This window comes from Siphateles boraxobius, unplaced genomic scaffold, assembly GCF_051911475.1.
Source record: "Siphateles boraxobius isolate OS27281-9 unplaced genomic scaffold, OSU_SipBor_1 1, whole genome shotgun sequence".
Lineage (NCBI taxonomy): Eukaryota > Metazoa > Chordata > Actinopteri > Cypriniformes > Leuciscidae > Siphateles > Siphateles boraxobius.
The window spans coordinates 15,256,677-15,276,289 of NW_027508699.1; the positions used below are offsets into that span (position 1 = coordinate 15,256,677).

The 19,613-nt window shown below is 36.0% G+C and overlaps 1 protein-coding gene across 2 annotated transcripts in view; it reads right to left on the minus strand.

The window, feature by feature from the left end:
* Nucleotides 1-1,373: 1,373 nt before the first annotated feature.
* The window catches only part of pbx1a (pre-B-cell leukemia homeobox 1a), a 66,126-nt gene continuing 47,886 nt past the window's right edge, over nucleotides 1,374-19,613 (minus strand). The window contains exons 3-9 of one of the 2 annotated variants that reach the window (XM_077221245.1): nucleotides 11,915-12,159; nucleotides 11,515-11,705; nucleotides 11,151-11,286; nucleotides 10,850-11,009; nucleotides 8,474-8,583; nucleotides 6,738-6,827; nucleotides 1,374-4,264 (exon numbers count right to left, since the gene is read on the minus strand). In XM_077221245.1, the coding sequence (XP_077077360.1) occupies nucleotides 4,172-4,264; nucleotides 6,738-6,827; nucleotides 8,474-8,583; nucleotides 10,850-11,009; nucleotides 11,151-11,286; nucleotides 11,515-11,705; nucleotides 11,915-12,159 (1,025 nt within the window). In that variant the 3' untranslated portion in view covers nucleotides 1,374-4,171. The remainder of the gene's footprint in view (nucleotides 4,265-6,737; nucleotides 6,828-8,473; nucleotides 8,584-10,849; nucleotides 11,010-11,150; nucleotides 11,287-11,514; nucleotides 11,706-11,914; nucleotides 12,160-19,613) is intronic. The other variant, XM_077221246.1, reaches the window with a different exon arrangement.

Below are 19,613 nucleotides of genomic sequence, written 5' to 3' on the forward strand. Positions count from 1 at the left end.
GAAGTCGAGGTCTGACCTTGGCCCTCTTTCACTATCGGCATGAGGAAATGACAGAACTCATGGAGCAGGAACATGATGACATTCAGGTAGTGAGTTGCAGAGATCCTACTGATATTCATGTCATGTATCTATATTTGTGTTTAGGAATGGAACCACAGAGTCACAAATCAGTCAAATAAAGATGTTGATTATTTACTGCAACAACCATCTATGTGTTTATGTGTCTCCACAGCACAAAGTGGTTTGGCAAAAATGTTAATTGTTATGAATCAGAATAAATTATGATTTGAGTAATCATAAAATAATCTAATTTAAATTGTATTTCTTTTTTTTTTGGGGGGGGGGGGGGGGGGTAATAATAATCATTTAAAATACTTTTTAAAAATGGATATCAATCACCAGTTTTTGTTTTATTTAAAACTTTTTAAAGTTATTTTTGTGCCAAAAATCTGATTCATTACACACACTTTAAAAGCCACAAAGTATCCTTCGAATTTATTATGGTACTTTCTATCTCAAACAACATATTTATCTTCATTCTTGAAATATTTGTAAAAACATCTGTTTTTACCTTATATGGTTACACTACCATTCACAATTTTGTTTTTGTTTTGTAAAGTATTTAATACTTTTATTCACCACAAATGCCTGGGTTCTCCCACGTTTTTTTTTTTCTCTCCATTCTGTCACCTGATGGAATTTTGGTTCCTTACCACTGTCGCCTTTTCGCCTTTCTTCGCCTTTCTCGCTTAGTTGGGGACATTTAAATCTGTATTTAACAATACTATTACAACATTATTTTCCTGTTATCTCTGTCAAAGCTGCTTTGAAACAATGTGTATTGTAAAAAGCGCTATATAAATAAAGGTGACTTGACCACAAATGCATTAAATTGATCCAAAGTGACAGTAAAGACATTTATGTTACAAAAGTTTTCTTTTTCAAATAAATGCTTTTCTTTTGCACTTTCTATTCATTAAAGAATCCTGATTGTAAAAAAATCTATCACAGCTCCTACAAAAAAATATTAACCAGCACAACTGTTTCTAACATTGATATAAGTAAGAAATGTTTCTTGAGCAGCAAATCAGCATATTAGAATGATTTCTGAAGGATCATGTGACACTGAAACTGGAGTAATGATGCTGCAAATTCAGCTTTGCATCAATAAATTACATTAAACATCTATTCAATTATAAAAGTTATTTTTGAATTACAATATTTTTTTAAGAATTGTAATAATTGTAAGTAACTGATTTTACTGTATTTTGATCAAATAAAGGAAGCCTTAAAGCATTTTTGAACAGTAGTGTATATTTGCAGACAATAAATAAATAGTAAAAAACCTTATGGAAAAAAAAAATACATCAGGATTTACTTAAAACACTGCAGTATTTTATTGTAAGCAAAACACATGCAACAAAGTAAAATGGGATAATTTGTTGCGGGCTGAATTTAAATATCAGGCTATGAAAAGATGTGATATTGGACAAGGAATGTGCAAAATCTAAGTCGTGGATTGAGTTGACTAATGCCAGGTGTAATACACTGTGAATCCATATTTCCTTTACTGTACTTAAATGGTCCCTAAACATAAGTTGGAGAACAAGAAAAGCCTTAAACCCTGTAAAACCTTTATAAAAAATAACACCAAAACAGAGAATCTCACAAAATACATACTGATGTGTATCAATACTGTTCAGTGAGCAATACAACATTTATTGATGATAATCATGTCAATTTTGAGACAAAGTTTGTGGGAATTATGGCGGAAACCCAAACACAATGGTCTGGACTTCAATGCTTCATATGGTACATAATCGTGAAGTCTAATAATGCATTTATAGCAGGTGTGGTCAAGTCTATTTCACAAAATATATATACATTTTCACAATGGCAACCATCAGCAAACTAGAATTTGTGTTCTTATGTCAAAAGTATGTCATTCAAATAACAGATGTTTGAATTTCCATATGGATTAGCATGATTATCTTCAAACTATTACAAAAAAATATATGAATGTCTTGAGAATGAGAGCTAAACAAAAGCTAGAAACAAGAAACAAAAGAAAAAAAAAGAATCATCAAAGCCATTATTGAAGGCAAAGGCAATGAAATATCGGTCACATATTTCTGTTTCTTATACATACATAAGTTATTTCAATTTTTTTACATTTTTGGTTTTGATAGTGAATAGATAAGAACATTCCCAAACATTTCCCCCAAAAAATCCATTAAAGAGGTGGAGCTTCTTCTTTTTTGGCAATGTTTTTGGTAGAACACGTGTTAGAGAGCCCAAATCAACGAGGGGATATATGCTATTGGAAACTGGAGTCATATTAGTGATACATACACATCAGAGCAGAGATGATCGACTGCCTTCACGTCACGTCAGGGTTTTGGAACTTGTTCAGAAGCCGCTGAACTGGTTTCTGGATTCGGGGGCAAAAGGGTCCATATAGACTGAATGGTTGTACGGCACTTTACCTGCATCAACAGCTAAGAGTGACCGTCAAAATGTCCAAATCTTATTAACTTAATGACTTCCCCATTTAAATGGATTCTGATTCAATGTACTGCAAAACAAACTTCATTACCCGGAGCCCTGACAGACAGGGATATATTTTCAACAAAAATTAGTTAGGTATTGAATTTTTCAAGATCATTTATTTTTTTCAATTAGGCAGAAGTGCTACATCAGTCATGATTTCACAATGGAAACAGTTGCTTCAGCAATACAAATTGGCCAAAAGACATGTTTTTCTGACTTCCTTACAAATGCTACAGAAAACTGAGAAAAGCTCAATATGTTTAAACAGCTATGAGCATGATATTTCATATTCTTTTACATTGTTTACACAACGGATTTTGGTTACCAGCAACACTCAGCTGTAATTATAAATGTACATAGCTTGTTTCTAAAACTGTACACTCACAGTTGGCTCTCATACTTGAAATTACAGGGAAATGATCAAGACGCCAGGATAGCATTTGTTATGGCGTGGCCTTTTGATGAAATCCTTAAGGTTTTTGCTAGTCAACTGAACATAATAAGCAATGATCATTTTAAAAAGGGAGCATACTAAAACTAATAAAATGATAAAGAGCATTAGTGCTTGTTTTTGTCCATGATTTGGGGTAGAAAAGGACACCTGTTTGTATAAACCAAACAAATATATTGCTCTTTAAGTCAAATTCCTTCACTTAAGGGAGAAAGGGAATAAGGGAGCGTTTGAAAGCAATCTGAAGTGAAAGCGGGGAGGAAATGTCATTATAGACCATAATGACTTGATGCTTCCGCCATTTCCGGAATCAGTTATATTTTCATCGACTCGCAGACGGTGTCCTCAAAAACAAACAGAGTGAGGAAATGACTCCAAATGAAATCTACGACGACAGAGTTGTATGGACCGCTCTCTACGATAAAAGTAAGCATTTACCTTTATCTAATGGACAGCTTTTGATGGTTTTATGGGGAAAACATGATAATCAGCTTTCAACTGGTCAATGGAGTGACCTCCACATATCCTCTTTCACGTTTTATACACAGATTTATAAGAAAAATCTGTTTTTATAGGGCAAAAATTGTCAAAGGAAATACATTAATACAGATGAATTGAGAGGATCTTTTGAAAATAAACAAAACAAACAAAAAACAAATAGTCAATATATCACTATTGAACGAACATAAGAGGCAATAATAATTGATCGTACCGATAAGGAGAGCTTCCTCCCAAGCACAATATCAAGTGGTATCTGTTATATTTTTTTTAGAAAACCAAGACTGTTGTTTTCTCTTCTTTTTTTTTTCTTTTTTTGCTGAGAGGTAGAATGAAGCATTTAAATTGAAACACAACGACTGGTTGTTCCATCATAAACAATAGCCTCATAAGACTGAAACAGTCACAGGTTAGTTAGTCGCCCTGTGCCACCTAAAAGACACTGTGAAAACTGTACAAACACATCTTTTTTTTTCTTTTCTTTTTTAAAATTTTCAAATTCATAATTGTTTTCTAAAATCTTGTAAAGTATCCCAAATGTTCCATGGTGGTATGGCATGATTGTGTATGACCATGTGGGACGTTAATCCGAATCTGCGGAGGGTGGATCGCTGGATCTTTAGCGAGAGCAGTCTGAAGATCCCACGTGTTTTTGTGGATGGATGTTGCTGATCAGTTGGAGGTGTCGGAATGGACACTCCCGGGTCCTTCCGTGGGCGAGGTCACTGAGGAGGGTGTCGGGGCGTCTTGCCAGCCGCCGTTCGCCTTTCATGAGGAAAAAGCAAAAAAACTAAATGATGAAGTGTACATTTCTAAACACAATGCTCATCCGAATGAAAAGACGTATGCTAAACGAAACCGAAACAAGGGTGACTATAATGAATCCCCTCACTATAAACACACTTTTGCAGAAAGTGAATCACAAAGTGAGGCAGTAAAAAGGAACGATATTATGCTGCATATTATGAGTCATAGCGAGTCATTTCCAGAACACGATTTTCAAAAGACAGATGATGGAGGAATCAATTATTGCAAATTATCACATTGGCTAAAGGAATGAAAGTATAATGGGCACCTAAAATGGAGGCCATTTCATGTCCGGGAGACAGGTTGCCTAAAGAGCATTTGGGGCATTAATAGCAATTTCCATGCCATCAGAAAAAGGACTAGAAATGGGCTTTGGCAGCCTCTTATTTTCCCAGCCTGTTATTTTAGATAGAGGCAGTCTGTAATCAAAAAAAGAAAGAGCAGAGCGAGGAGAGAAAAAAACTTTTCAAATCTTCAGCTTTGGTGACACCCCATGTCTATTTCAAAGGCGTAATTACAGCGCATGGGCGAGAGGAATGCTCCCCCACATAAACGCTTTATGTCTCAGGCCGTCATTATTCACAACCGGAAAAAAGGAGAATAACTTATCTGGGTGGAGAAGGAAAAACATCATGTTATTTAAGACAGTGAATCCTGTCTTAAATATTTAAGATTGAGACACTTTCTCTGGCTACATTATCACAGCGTTACAATGCAAATGTTCAGGATGCTGCTTTCTTCTTTTGTTTTAATTTATGGTGTTCATGTATAAAATAATGTTGATTTAATTATTGAAACGAACATGAAATCAATTAAGTTGACATTTATAAATATGTATTAGAAATGACTGCATCAATTTAATATTTTTACCTTAATACGGTTCAACATTTTAAAGGGGTTGTGAATTGAAAAAAAAAAAATTCCTTGATCTTTTGGAATAAACGAGGTCATTGTACTATAAAAAATATCCTGTGAGTTTGCCACAAAAGCGCTGGGTCACTTCCACAGGACACACTCGGCTTTGCTTCAAGCCAGCTATCTAGAGAGACCATGTTAGTGTGTTTGTCTTTTTTTCCTTTTTTTTCCCCTCCTCACACTTTGCTGGCTCCCTGTCAGTGCTGTTAAGGTGGCAGATGTGTGATATGACCAATGCACTTGGATTGCTGTCCCAAATCTCTACTCAGCCCTCCCTTGAGACTGTCTGATCAATTTCCTCTGCTGGCGACACGGCTTGTCGCTGTGGATTTTACATGCTGGCCTCTGCCGCTTGTATTCTCGTTCTCTCTCTCTCCCTCTCTCTTAAATACTCCTCCCCCAGTACAAAACTGATGGTTGGAGCTGCTCGTCTCTTCTGGTTAACACAATTCTTTTAATGTGCGCTTCGAGCTGTGGTGGAGGACACAATCGAAAGCTTTCAATGAGTTTGATGGTCAGAAAAGCACCTGCATCTGGGCTTCTTTGATGTTGTTGGTATTTATGTGGCTGAAGGAGCCATGGTAACACTGACACTGATCATTTATGATTTACGGTCGCCTTGGTGTGCATATTTGCCACTGGCACCACTAATCAATATGGCAACAGACAAGCTAGAGCAGCTAGAGGTAAGCAGTGTTACCAAAATATTATAATCAAATATTACAATAATGAATGTGAGAGTATTTATATACCAGATATGAATATATCTTGTCAATTGATTTAAAAAAAAAACTAATCATTTTTCTGTAATTAATTGCAATTAATTGCACCTACCATTCAAATTTTCAATATATTTTGAATAATTAATAATATTTTTAATAATTTCACATGTAATATCCAAATTAATATAGAAACTAAAAAAATTAGAAATTAATATATAGTATTTTAAATACTTGTTTAATTGCATCTTTTTTTATAAAAGAAGGCCAGAATCACTGTGTGTATAAAATAAATAAATAAAATCTCAATTTTAGCCATTAATTATAGGCATTCATCATTACAGCATAATTAAAAGCTCTAATTTTTTACATTTATTAGGCTTTAAAAAAAGCGTAATTTCAAAAAAAAAATTAAGTTAAACGTTACATTATAAGCTTCTTTTGCAGCGATTTTTGCTTGAGCATATCAGTGAACACCCCAGACCACTCGGTGAGTTTCACGTCTTTGTAAACTAAAGTTTAATGCGTTTATATGAATCATTGTTCCAATGCACCTATGAAACCATTGTATTTGCTGACCATTGCTGGTGCTAACACAAAAACCTAAAATTCTCGGGACAGCAGCATTTGTCCAAATTTTAATCTTTACCGTTCGATTTCATCAGAAACGATCTTAAAACAGGGCTTTACTTGTAAAACCCCGAATTTAATATCAAGCTGATGGCACTGTTCTTGAGAATCAGTTATAAGAGCAAAAGAAGAGAAGATCAAATTGAAGAGGCTAAGCATGGACTTACATTGATGCCCTGTGGACTGTATATCTGACTGGCAGCGAGGCTTTCACTGTATCCGCCTGTCTGACTGATAACATGGCGAAGAGTATCCACCTGCAGACAGAAGAACACAACACAAACAAAAGACAGGGTCAGACAATACCTATACAAAACAAAGACGTTTGTGCTGAGAAAAGGTCACCCTGATATCAAAAGGATATTGGCAACTGGAAAGGTCATCAAATGTTGAATGAAATGTTTGTGCTGCAGATATCAAACAAAGGACGCAATTTGTTCCAGAACAGATGATAAAATAAACCCATGTTTACAATGTAATTGACAAATAATGTGAATGTGTGATTTTATTTATAATTAGTATATATTAAAACTAGGGGTGCTGATTTAGGCATTCATTTAATTAGTTATGGAAATAATGCCTTTAATGCACCCACCCAGCCTCATGTGATATTGATATTATACAACAGTTCAATAAATAAGAAGATCATATTGTGTTATATGTTAAACACAATATTGTGTGTTTTGTTATTGTTTTTTTTTTTATCTCAAATTTGCAAAACAAAAAATCCTGTAAAGCCACAGCTAGCCTTAAAATGTATGTGCAATATAAACGTTACACATAAACGTTTGTAATAAACCTTTATTACCTGTAAATTCTATGTTGAATAAAATTTCTTAAGCTACTTTTTGTAATGTTTGATTTTTTTTATGCGATTCGGGACATTAATTACAAAATTTACAAAATTACATTGCAAAATTTGAATAGCTTGACAGCCCTAATTAAACACACACACACACACACACACACACAAACACATATACATATATATACTGTATATATATAATTATACATTTTATATTTTGATCAGTTATATCGAAACACACTAAATAACCTCACGTGAAATGTCTCTCATGTAATTTTTGCAGCACATGAACTGATTTCAGAAGCCTTCAGAGAAGTTGCTTCCTTATGGAAGGAAAACATTAAGAACATCTCAAAAGGGGACAAACTGAAGCACCCCGTGTTTGGATGCAAGCGTGCCGGGCAAGGTCAGGCAGCCACGGTGGCGGACGTGACAGCATGACAGATGTGCAATCCCGCTGACAAGAGCTGTATTGTTTCCAAGACTGTCGTTGATGGTCTATTCATTTGGAAGTTGACAATGGCCACGAAGCAGTGTACGACTGCTGGAGGCAAACTGTAACCCCAGTCTGTTCTCAAGGTCAGGAGGACCGTCATGTCAGCCACGACTGAGCAGAAATCTACACGCGTCGGACAAAAAGATGAGTGGGCTGGAGCTGAGAGATGAACTTTGTTGTGACAAGGATATATAACAAGATGTTGACTATTTTATCAGTTATGACAGAGACATGTCATTCGGTACTAACGAAGAGAGTTCCCTTGAAAATATTGGCTAACACAAGAACAAATAATTAGATTTCAGGAACAGCATGTGCTTGCTGGCAAAAGGGGTTTGGCGAAAAGCAAAGCTTAATTAACAAAAGTACCCCACAAAAAGGCAGAAGCACTTTCCAAAGGTTTCTTTGTTATAAATTCAATAAATATAACAAAATAATTGGAGTACTAATGGTTCCAGGCCCACTGGGCAAACCATAGCCGTGACGTGATTTTGTGAGCTGGGTAATAAGGACCACCATTACGACAGCACAATGTGTGATTAGGTGTAATTGAATGAAATTAGTTACGGTCATCTGCCCTTTCTCTCAGCACTACTCCCTACCTGTGACTGAACGTTGGCCCCCACTTGGGCCCCCTGGTATGAGTCTCCATTCAGAGACTGCACATTCATGAACAAGTCCCCGGAGTTCATATTAAAAGAGCCAGCGGAACCTAAGAAGAAGAGAGGCAGAGAGAGAGAGAAAGATAGGGATAGATAAAGACAAGAAACAGTCATGCAACAGTAAGACTGAAGTAAGGAGGGTTAGTAGTGCAGAGCTGTTAATTTAAGTGAGGGTTATATGATAAAAAAAACACACAGTCTTTGTTCCAAATGCCAGATCCAAGCTCGAGAGAAATAATGATTAATATTAATCGATTTAAAATTCATTCAGTATCTAAAAGTACCTAATATTTCTGTTAGCTTAGCAACATGCCAATTAACTCTGTTGGAATCAATTTAGGGCCGGGCGATATGGCCAAAAATATTATCACAATATTCTTCCATATTGAATATCAGTATTTATCACAGTATTCATTTCAAACCACCGAGGAAGGAAATGCATTCCAAGTGTTTGTCAGACCTTGAGAATGGATGTAAACATAATTTGTTTTGTTCATAAACTACACAGAGTAAGCTATAGCTATTCATTTAAAAATCTATTTTATTTACCCCCCCCCCCCTCCCCCTCGATATTCTGTGTCCAATTTTGTGTTCTGTATTCTGATTTTGTGATTTATGATACACGTTTATGTAAAAAAAAAGGAGTCTAGGGAAATGAATTCATAACACCTTAACAATTTAATTAATATTTTAGAATGTAATCAAAATATTACAATTAATTAGTGCAGCACAAAAGAACTTGTATATTTTTTGAATAACACATGGATGGAAAAAATATCTTGGTTGTGTGATATTATGGGATTATATATTATATAAGGAAAAATATATAATTATTATTATTGCTTTGAGAAGTACATTTTAATATACAATAATAATATATTACTGTCACAAATTGTTAAAGAACTTTTATTTTGGCAGATTGTCCCGATGATCTTTGAATTTCAGTGTGTATTTGACAATATCTTTTCTCAAATTAAAAATGAGAAAATTAGATCAAAACAGTGTGCATCTCATGTGCTTGAGTATGTGTAGTAGATGAAATTGTGCCACTCATTCACACAAACACACAAAATACACATTCTTTTAGCGATACACACCTGATCTTCTAGATGTTGGCTAAAAATAGAAAATTACTCAATGGTTTATCGTCAGTAATATTGTGGGTTTATTTATTTATATTGATTTATCGCCCAGCCTTAAATCAATTGTCTAGTCCAGTCTCCAGTGCGCTTCAAATACGCACTAAATTTTTGAATGCTAGAGAACATTCTAAATCAGGTTCCTTTTTAATTAGGATGCTGTCTATATAGAAAGTAGACAGCAAGGAAGCCTACTAGGTTTTGGAACAGTCCTGCTGATCCTGCCTAAGGTTGTTTACTGTTCTCAGCCTGGTCATGCTGGTCTTTAACTGGTTGGCCAATACCCAAATCCTCTAAAACCATCAAAACATTATGACAATAGACATTTCACAGAAATTTTGCTAATGTGACCGCACCTTTACCTTAGCACAAAAAAGCTATTAAAGTGTTTCAAGAACAACAATGGGTAAAGAAGGGATTATTAATACTACTACAGTGATTTCTAAGATGGACAGTACAGTTACTGTCCACGGCCACAGCCAAGTCATTCAGGATGTGCTAATTGAGTCACACAAGGAATCAAAGAATGCTATTTGTCTTTTAATGGAGGAGACAACGCAAGATGCCCTAGATGTTTAAGAGAGAGCAGAGCTTAACTTAATTTCCGCTTTAAAAGCCGCAGGGTACTAATCAAATGTACATGGACCTCTAATCACTTCAAGGCTATATGACAAAAGGCTTGACCATCTCTTCATAATGACATCCAGGAGGTCAACCAGACAACAGTGACCGAGCCGACTAATACCTTAGGTGCATTCGTCCCAGAATCCAGATAAAGCAAAATAAAATTTTAGGCAAATAACTGTTAAGTCCAACTGGCAAATTTTTTTGTAAAAAAAGGGAGAAATAGTAAGCAGAGATTAGTAGAAGATACATGTTCCGTATTGAAAAGCAAGAGTTTTGTATGAGCTGTGCTACAGGTCAAGCTGCTGATGTAGATAAAGAAAAGGAGGATTTGGATCTCCTTCAGAGAGGGATTATGGTAACGCTACAGTAGAGGAAGTGTATTGAAGGTAGGCAATTGTGGAATATTAAAAACATTAACATGGTGAACTTCTTTTTTGCCAGCTGGTGAAATTAAAGTTGGCATTTCTGCACCACATTCTAAAAACCTGTTGAAGACTAATGAAAAACAAGCACATCTGTTGTTTGTGTGTGGATTTACTGCAATACTCACCAGCTGAATTTGGTGTGGAAGGCGAGTTGGCTTGGCTGCCGTGGGTGGAGACGTTGGTTGCGGTAGCGGCGGTTCTGGCAGCGTACATGTTGGCTTCTTCTTGGAATTTTCCAATATTTTTCTTGTATCTGATTCTCTTATTTCCAAACCAGTTGGATACCTGAGAAAACAAGAATTAATGGTTAAATCAGAATTCAACTTTAATGTTAGTTAAGAGCTCTTAAGTTTCTTTGTACTACAAATGTCTAAGCATTCAATGTATTCTGTGTCACTATATGAGGTGAAGGTTGGGGAGTCTCACCTGTGAGACTGTAATGGAGCATTTCTTTGCCAGCTCCTCCTTGGCCTCCTCGCTGGGGTAAGGGTTGCTTAGGTGGGAGTAGAAGTATTCGTTCAGGATCTCTGTGGCCTGCTTATTGAAGTTTCTCCTTTTTCGTCTTATGGTAAATGACAGAACAGAAAGAAAGAGAGAGAGAAAGCGAGAAGGTGAAAGAGAGAATGAGAATGGGAAAGAGCAAAGCCAGCTTGATTCAAAGCTAGTGTTTAGAAAGTCCTTCACATTTTGAACCTGCTGTGTGAGATACTCATAAAATTGTGATGTTTTATATCTCATAATATGTATGAGATACTTCCACCCACAAACACACGTATACACTCATACAGACCTGGCGTCGAGGAAGCGGGAGCGCAGGATCATAACCGCCTCGCAGGTGCTCTGCTTGAGCTGCATCTGGATGGAGCTGAACTTGCGATGGATGATGTTCACCATGCGCTCGATCTCTTTGGGGGAGATGGGCCGAGTGCGAGACTGCTCCCTCAGCAGGTTCATCACATGGGTGGTGAACTCATTACACGCCTGAACATGCACAGGAGGGCGTGTTAGCATAACTACAGGAGCTGCTCTCCTAGACAAATATCCTATCCTGAGAAGAGTATGTGTCTTTTTTTTTTCTTTTCTTTTTTTGGGTGTGTGCTAAGGCCTACAGCGTTTTGTTTTTGAAACATTTGAATTTACATAGGTCAGATCTAGGAGACTTTGTTTTACTCCAGACTCTGTTCTCTCACCTGCTCATACTTCTCCAATTCTGTGTGGTAGATCTGACGGATCTGAGTCAGCTTGGCCCGGTAGTCTGAGTGTTCGGCCGAGTTATCGGACCCGGCACCACCTGTTGCAGCAGCAGCGGCGGCAGCTGCAGCCGACCCGCCTCCTTTCTCGGGACCGGACACGCCCTCGGCAAGCAGCATGTTGTCCAATCGCATGAGTTGAGCATCTGGTGGCTCCTCCTCCTGAGCTCCACGGATACTGAGTACTGTCAAGAACGAAAGAGAGGATAAAAACTTGAATCATTTTTGTAGGCTCAACTGCAAAAACAGCCTTAAGTCGCCATCAAAGAAATTCTGAAAGCCTCTTAATGGAAAATCTTCTGATATATTATACTGTTTATAACCATATAGAGGTCATTTCTGATTAACTTAGTTAAGCTAAGATTTGTAATTTCTCAATACAACATAAGGAGGTCTTAATATTATTGATCTGCCTGCATTGACACCATTGTATGAGAATTACATGAGAACGGACCTGGACCATGACATCATTGTTTTCTCCAGAGCTGCTGTTTAGATAAATGTACTAAATTAATAACTAATGATTTTTACAATGGAAATGAATCAACACTGAACTTAAGCTGGACAATGACACTACTTTCTTTTAGAGCTGCCAAAACAAACTTTGTTGAAGTATTTTCCTGTTATCCCCGTAAAGCCAGTATGAAACAATCTGTATTGTAAAAAGCGCTATATAAATAAAGGTGACTTGACTCAAAAATGAGAAGCACATAAATATGTAATGTATACAGGTTTTCACAACTGCTGAGACACATTTCTTGAAACCTTCAGCTTCACCCATTTTAAACACAAAACCAAATCTTCGAACTACATTAACAAAACTCTTGTGGCAAAACCAAACAATCGTCTCAAAACCATTTCACCTGCACTCGAAATCAAACAATGCTTTAAGTGTATAAGATTATATACACACCAGTCAATATATTAACACTACAGGTCATTCATTAGACACTACATAAAACATGGAGAACACAGCATCCAAAGCATGAGGTTCAAGAAATTAAGTATACCATATACAGTAAACAAAATCTGTAATTATGTAAAAAAAGTATAGTAATTCCAACTAAGGTGAATAAATAGTATACTGTATGTACTGCAAGTATAGCATTGTATTGAATATTGTAAACTATTGAATGTCTGTATATTCAGCACTTGCATACTGTGAAAATACAGTAGTTGAAATGCAAAAGGCCAAAAGGTCAAATAAAACTCTAAATGAAAAGCATGTTACAGTACACTCTATGTACAATGTTTTGCAACTGCAAAATCAATGTTAATGAGAGATTCATTGTGCCTCAGCATTATGTCTTCATGTTCGATCCAGACTGAGGTCTTTGTCCACATTAAACCTTGTTTTACGGAAATAATGATTTATTTGACAAATGAGTTTAGGCCTTGGTTCAGAGAATGGGGTTTAGTGTAAAACTTTAATATGAGTGATCTCCATAAATGTCAAGTTAAAGTAAATGTCTGCAATAAAATCAACATAATAACATCTCATTGTCTCCTTATGAGTTTTCATGGAGCTTGAAAAATGATATATGGCCTTCATTTTAATTGCTCTCTTCTTTGTGATAAATTTTTTTGGTACTATACACTGATTTTGGCAGGGCATGAGATAATAAAACCATCATTTCATTGATTTGCACTATAATTTAGAATAAATTATTATATCAGAGCTCATTTTTGGTTCTGGATCTTGTGATATTTACCAAGTGAGGAGTAAAATCATTAAATTATTATTATTAAAAGCATTATACAAAATTATTACTAAGATTATTACCCACCACACTGCTACATTTTTCTTTATTTTCATAAAACTGTCAAGTTCTTTGGACATCTTTCCTTTTTCCAACTTAAGTCAATATACAATGCATCTCTACTCTTTGAATCTCTCTGATTTTAGTGATACACGTGTACAGTATCACTGTTTATATTGGCTGTGTTACATAGGTACTCAGTGCATGAATGAACATCTACATTACTACAACATTTAACTCCAGTACGGGTCCAATTATTCCAAAGACCTTAATCATCCTGATTTAAATGTAAAATATGGTAAAAATAATTTGGTAAAATATGTTAAACAGAGCTAGGAGTAAGACTCTGTTAGGAGAAAGTATGATCAAATTAGCAAGAAACAAACATGCAAAGAGTGGAGGATGTTTATGATTCTGTGTGGGTCAGGTTATTACTAAACTAAGAAAAGAAGATATTATAAGGTCTCTCAGAGGAGTTGATGCTGTGTTTGTGCGGTGATATTAGACCATGATAAACTGTTGTATCTTTGTATGCCACTAGATGTCTCTCCTTCTGTTCTGTTCAGGGACGGCAGACCGACAGCAGACAGAACCTGCACCAGCCATTGATTCAACAAAGAGCAACCTGACACAGCACACAAATCCTGATTTACAAATAATCTCACAAACAACCATCCAAACATTTAGCAAGAAGAACAGCTTGACGATAAAGATCCACAGCGGTAAACAATGTTACATGTAAATAAAACCAATACTCTTTATATAAAGCAACAGTTCTGTCTTGGTTACATTAACAGTGGACGTCAAGTGGTGACCAAACACTGTATCACTACACTACTGTTCAAAATTAAGATCTCAAATAAAAAAAAACATAATTCTATTCAGAAAGGGTGCATTAATTTGATAAAATAATGACAGTAAACTAAAGGCAGTTATAATGTCACAAATGATTTCATTTTGCTGTTTTTTTAACTTTCTATTCATCAAAGAATGTAGAAACAATATTTTTAAAGTTATTTTAAATTGTATTAATATTTCACAATATTACACTTTTTACTGAAAATGTTGGCCAATAACAATAACCAATAATGCTTTATTTTTGAAAGCTGATAATCAATATCTTGGCCGATAAATCTGAATCCAAATTTTTATATAATTTTTGAGAGCCTGATTAGTCTCACCATTAAAAGCCATGTCCCAAGCACACAATTGTAATGTTCTCATTACAATTTCATGTAGCCTGTATGACAGCACATGTTGCACTAAACTATATTTCATATTTCAAGCAACTCAAAACCATCATGGCGAACAGTGTGCATCTGAAGTGTTTCAGCTGAAGGAAATAATCCATTATTTATTTAATATATTGGCCACATTTTCTTATCAGGCCGATAACGATAACATTAAAAATGAACATACAGTATATCTATATCGATACAGTTATAGTGGCCGATATATCGTGCATCCCTAGTTTTTACTGTATTTTTTATCAAATACATACAGCCTTTGAACAGCAAGAGAGAAAAAAAAGAACCTAGTGTTCAAAAAAGAGATTGTGTGTAAATACAGCCTATAACATTCAAAACAAAAGATATAGGAAGCATTTCCCCTGCTTTTTAAAAGCATACACTATTCCAACTATATGGAATTATTGTTTTTTATTTCGATTAAGCATTGTTTTTCTATGTATTCACGAGTTCAAACTTACATATATTCAAAATTTGGCCCGAACCCAGAGCAAACCTGCAAAAACAACCAATGTCTGCTGCTGTTGCAATGTAGTGCAGAAGAGCCAATGCAAACGTCCCTGTGACAGCATTCTGAAGATGACAGCGGAGGGTGATCTGTTTCCACAACCCGAACCCAATCAGCCCAGCCTCTTCCAATCAGCTCACTCCCACTGCAAATGTCAGGGGCCGTCAGAGGTCAAGAGGTCAGGGCATGGGTTGAGCGAGGTCAGATTTCTCCAGAGAATGCAGGCAGTACAGCAAACATCCTGCTTCTTTAGCGTGTCCTTCAGCGGCATGTGTCCAACTTCAGGCTCGTCTCAACTGTCTGCCCACCCAAATATTTCACAGCGAATAAAAAAACACGAGTGTATATCAATAGCTCAAAACCAGAGAGAAAGAGCAAGTCTTTTATGCCTTTATAATAGAAAGAGACAGCAACAGTGGAACGTGACTGGTGTACGGCATTGACTAAAGAAACCCAGGCCCAGAAGTGTGCAACGTTCATCTGGAGAGGAAATCTAATGAGGCAAATAATGATTTATTCATTCCAACCATATCCTCCAGTGCACAATTAAATGCATGAAATATATTAAATAAATACAACGAATGCGGATAATCATACAATTCACTTTGCTGTTGCTTAATTACCCCAAACCGATGCAATGCACTTTATTTATTTTGATTCAGTAATGGCATGGCAATCGATTAGGCCGTAATGCTGCCGGCCCTGTGTGCGTGGGTGTGTGTGTGTGTGTGTGTGTGTGTGGTCCGTGCCCAGTGCGCTGCTTATGTGAACTGAGCTGAACTCAACCACCCGCAGACAAACATTAGCAGTTTTCTGAGGAGCAGATCATTCTCTCTTTCTTTCTCTCTCTGTAGGGGAAGATGGAGTAAGACGACCCCCTTAAGAACTACAGCTACGTACATACTGACGTTCTGCCGTCTTGAGTGTTTGGTATCCGCTATTCTGATCAAAGAAATATTACAACGACAAAGGACTTGTTAAGTTCAGCAATTTTAACAACAGCACAGTCGACAGAGTGTTTTGCTTATACTTAGAAAGGCTGCTTCACAGAGCGCTCTCTTGCAGTGTTGCAATGTCCACTCATTATAAGCGTTTTCGGGCTTGTTGTTTAACTCTTTTTTTAAGTTGCCAGCCACTGCCAGCATTTCTGATAATTTTCACAAAATGTTCATGGCCCATGGTCAAATTTGTTGTATGAATATCTGAATATGCAATACATCAAAATAAAGAACAGACACTTTGCTTTAAAAAAAAAAACATTAAACAAAAAACATTTTATTCTAGCTTAATGCATACTTTTTTATCAACACTTGAATGTGGGTAAGTTTCATAAAAAAAAAAACATTTTGAAAAAAATCACGTTTGTCAAAGACTACGTCTGGATCGGATTCAGAACGATGATCAAAACATAGATGGAGTAGATCGAGTCCATCAACAGCTCATCCTGGATCGACATTACATTCAATAACATTAGTTTGATTTGTTATGCTGTTTAATGTTGACGATGGTTGATTATTTTAAATATGCATATAACGTGATATCGCTTGTTTCTGCTTCTTCTTCACCTGTTTTGATCAAGAGATTCAGTACTCTTTCAGAAGTTGCGTAATAGCGCCCCTTACCGTATAACAGTGAACACACAGAAAGCAGGAAATTTACGTCAATGTCGGGGAAAGAGTTATGCTTGGCTCATAAAGCTATCGAGTTTACGGAGTTATTAAAGTAAGCGGGTATGTGTTCGCAATATTTTTGGTCTTATTTTCAGCATAAAACATTTGGATTTATTTCGGTTTATTGTTGGCTTGTTCTTGTTCGTTGTTTTTCTAGCTAGATCTGCCAAAACAAATGAGTCAAGACTCATACCGCTTTCCCTGTGATTTCTTGCACAGCACATAAAGATAAAAAAACATTTCTAATGCACATTAAACTACGCCATTAACAACTAGTTGTTCAGTTCGGTTCCGTACACACTGTGTATAATTTTTGTGAATGTGGTTGTCACTACCTGGATTTTTCAGGAGTTAATTCGTTTGTAGAATGCGGTTGACATTCCCGTAAATTACTGAACTGTTTACTTACAGAATAGGAAGAATTGTAAAATAAGTACTAAAAGGGAAATTGACATTCAAATTTAGCTGCTGTGTGTGGCAATGTGTTTTCACTAATAAATAAGAACATATAAGATAGGAGTTTAGCATGTATAAAATAATGATGTATCAATCAATATATTAGGGGAAAATATATAAATTATTAGATTACAGCCACACTATTGAGGTGTGTTCCAGCTGTAACGTGATTTTTAAAATGATCGCATGCATCTTATTTTGTAGTTTATTTAATTTGGGTAAAAAAAAAATACCACAAAAAAACTTACAAAAGATAAAAGAAAAATAACTAATCATAAATGACTAATCATAGTAACAACACTAGTCATAGAGAGCTTCTGCCATATTTCATATTTCTGAGGCTCCAAATGTCAATCAATCAATCAAGCAATCAATCAATCAATCAATCAAGCAAGCAAGCAATCAAAGTATTACAACTAAGTCCCCAACAAAAAAATATAAATATAAAAATTCACCAGTTCACCAAGATATTAATCCTCAAAAAACAACAAAATTTTACATTTTCTGATGACATGCCAAAATAAATAAGAGCATAACCATTTAATTAATGTGTTCAGATGAAATTTACTGACATTTTGAGGTAGGAGGGACATGTTACCCCATCTTACGTTATTTAGCATTATGAACTTCAGCAGTTTTTAGAAGTCTCTAATGGACGGTTTCACTTTTGGAGACTTTTCACCCTTCAAGCAGTCGTTTCCCTTTTCACAGCTGATTTGCCAAATCTAGAACCCACGCACCTGATAGCACCTAAAAGACCTAATTTCACTCTCCTCACTTCTACAACAAGGCCTAGCGGGTCTGGTATTCCCTGTCATAATCCTGTCAAAACTCACATCTTCCTCATGTTTTTGAAATTGTAATCTTTTTCAAATGTATGCTCGATCACAAGGTTGAACAGTCTTGTAATCCTCCTTTGGAGCAATAAAAAGTGTTTCGTTTAGGCGAAACAAGGCGTTTACGCAGTCAGGGGCTTCGAGCTAGGTTTAGTCAGGGGGTTTATCTTTTCAATTTCTAAACCAAGGCTGGTATCAACTTCAGGGAATTAAGTTGGGAGTCAAAGAGTGGAATGGATTACTGTTGAGACAGGAGGATTTGGCCTGATTTTGTATCAGAAAGACAGACATATGGCACACAGCAGACTCGTGGCTCTTTAGTTCTCTGTAAAACCTCCTTGGAGAAGAATGTCTGAACAATTTTGCTGAAATGTTCAGCGTTGCTAAAAGTTGTACTACAAGCTAAAAAAGCAATAAGGTATATTTATTAAATATGCTAATTTCATGCTAAGGAAAAAAATATTATTATCAAGATTAAATTGAAATCTTTTACTGTCACTTTTGATCAATTTAATGCATCTTAATTTAAGATAGATTAATTTAATTTAGAAAATGCATTTACTTAATTCTACTAGAAGATAAAACCACACGCATAGTCAGTGGGGCAAAGTTTATTTGTTTCTGAGCGAGATTACAGCGATGTGTCTAGCTTGACTATGTAAAGCCAGAGATTAAGCAATCGTCCCTCTCTGGCATGTTTTAATTGAACGGTGACAGGAGACAATTCCCACCTCTCTCTGTCCTCATCTATAATTAATCTGTGAATGAAGGAGGCCCTATCAATGACATTAAATTGTGTTAATTGCACCGGAACGAATGTACACACACACAAGATAAATAATATACGGATGACAGGGGAACATTCTGATGCATTGAACATACTGTCTTGTTGTGAAAGCCTCTTACAAATCACTTCATTTTGTCATTTGGTGTTTACATGAACGTAACCCCGATCCCATAAAAAAAACTAGACAGAGACACGACCACAAACCCAACCAGTCAAAACAAAAAAAGAAAGGAAAAACAAAAATATGCAAACAAGCTGTCCCGGTGTGCTGTGTTTTCGTACTGCCCAGCCCCCTCCCTGGCCTCAACTCCCTGTGAGCGTCTTAAATGAAAGCATGTTTAATTGATGATGTTGAAGTATTCTGTCACAATTAGG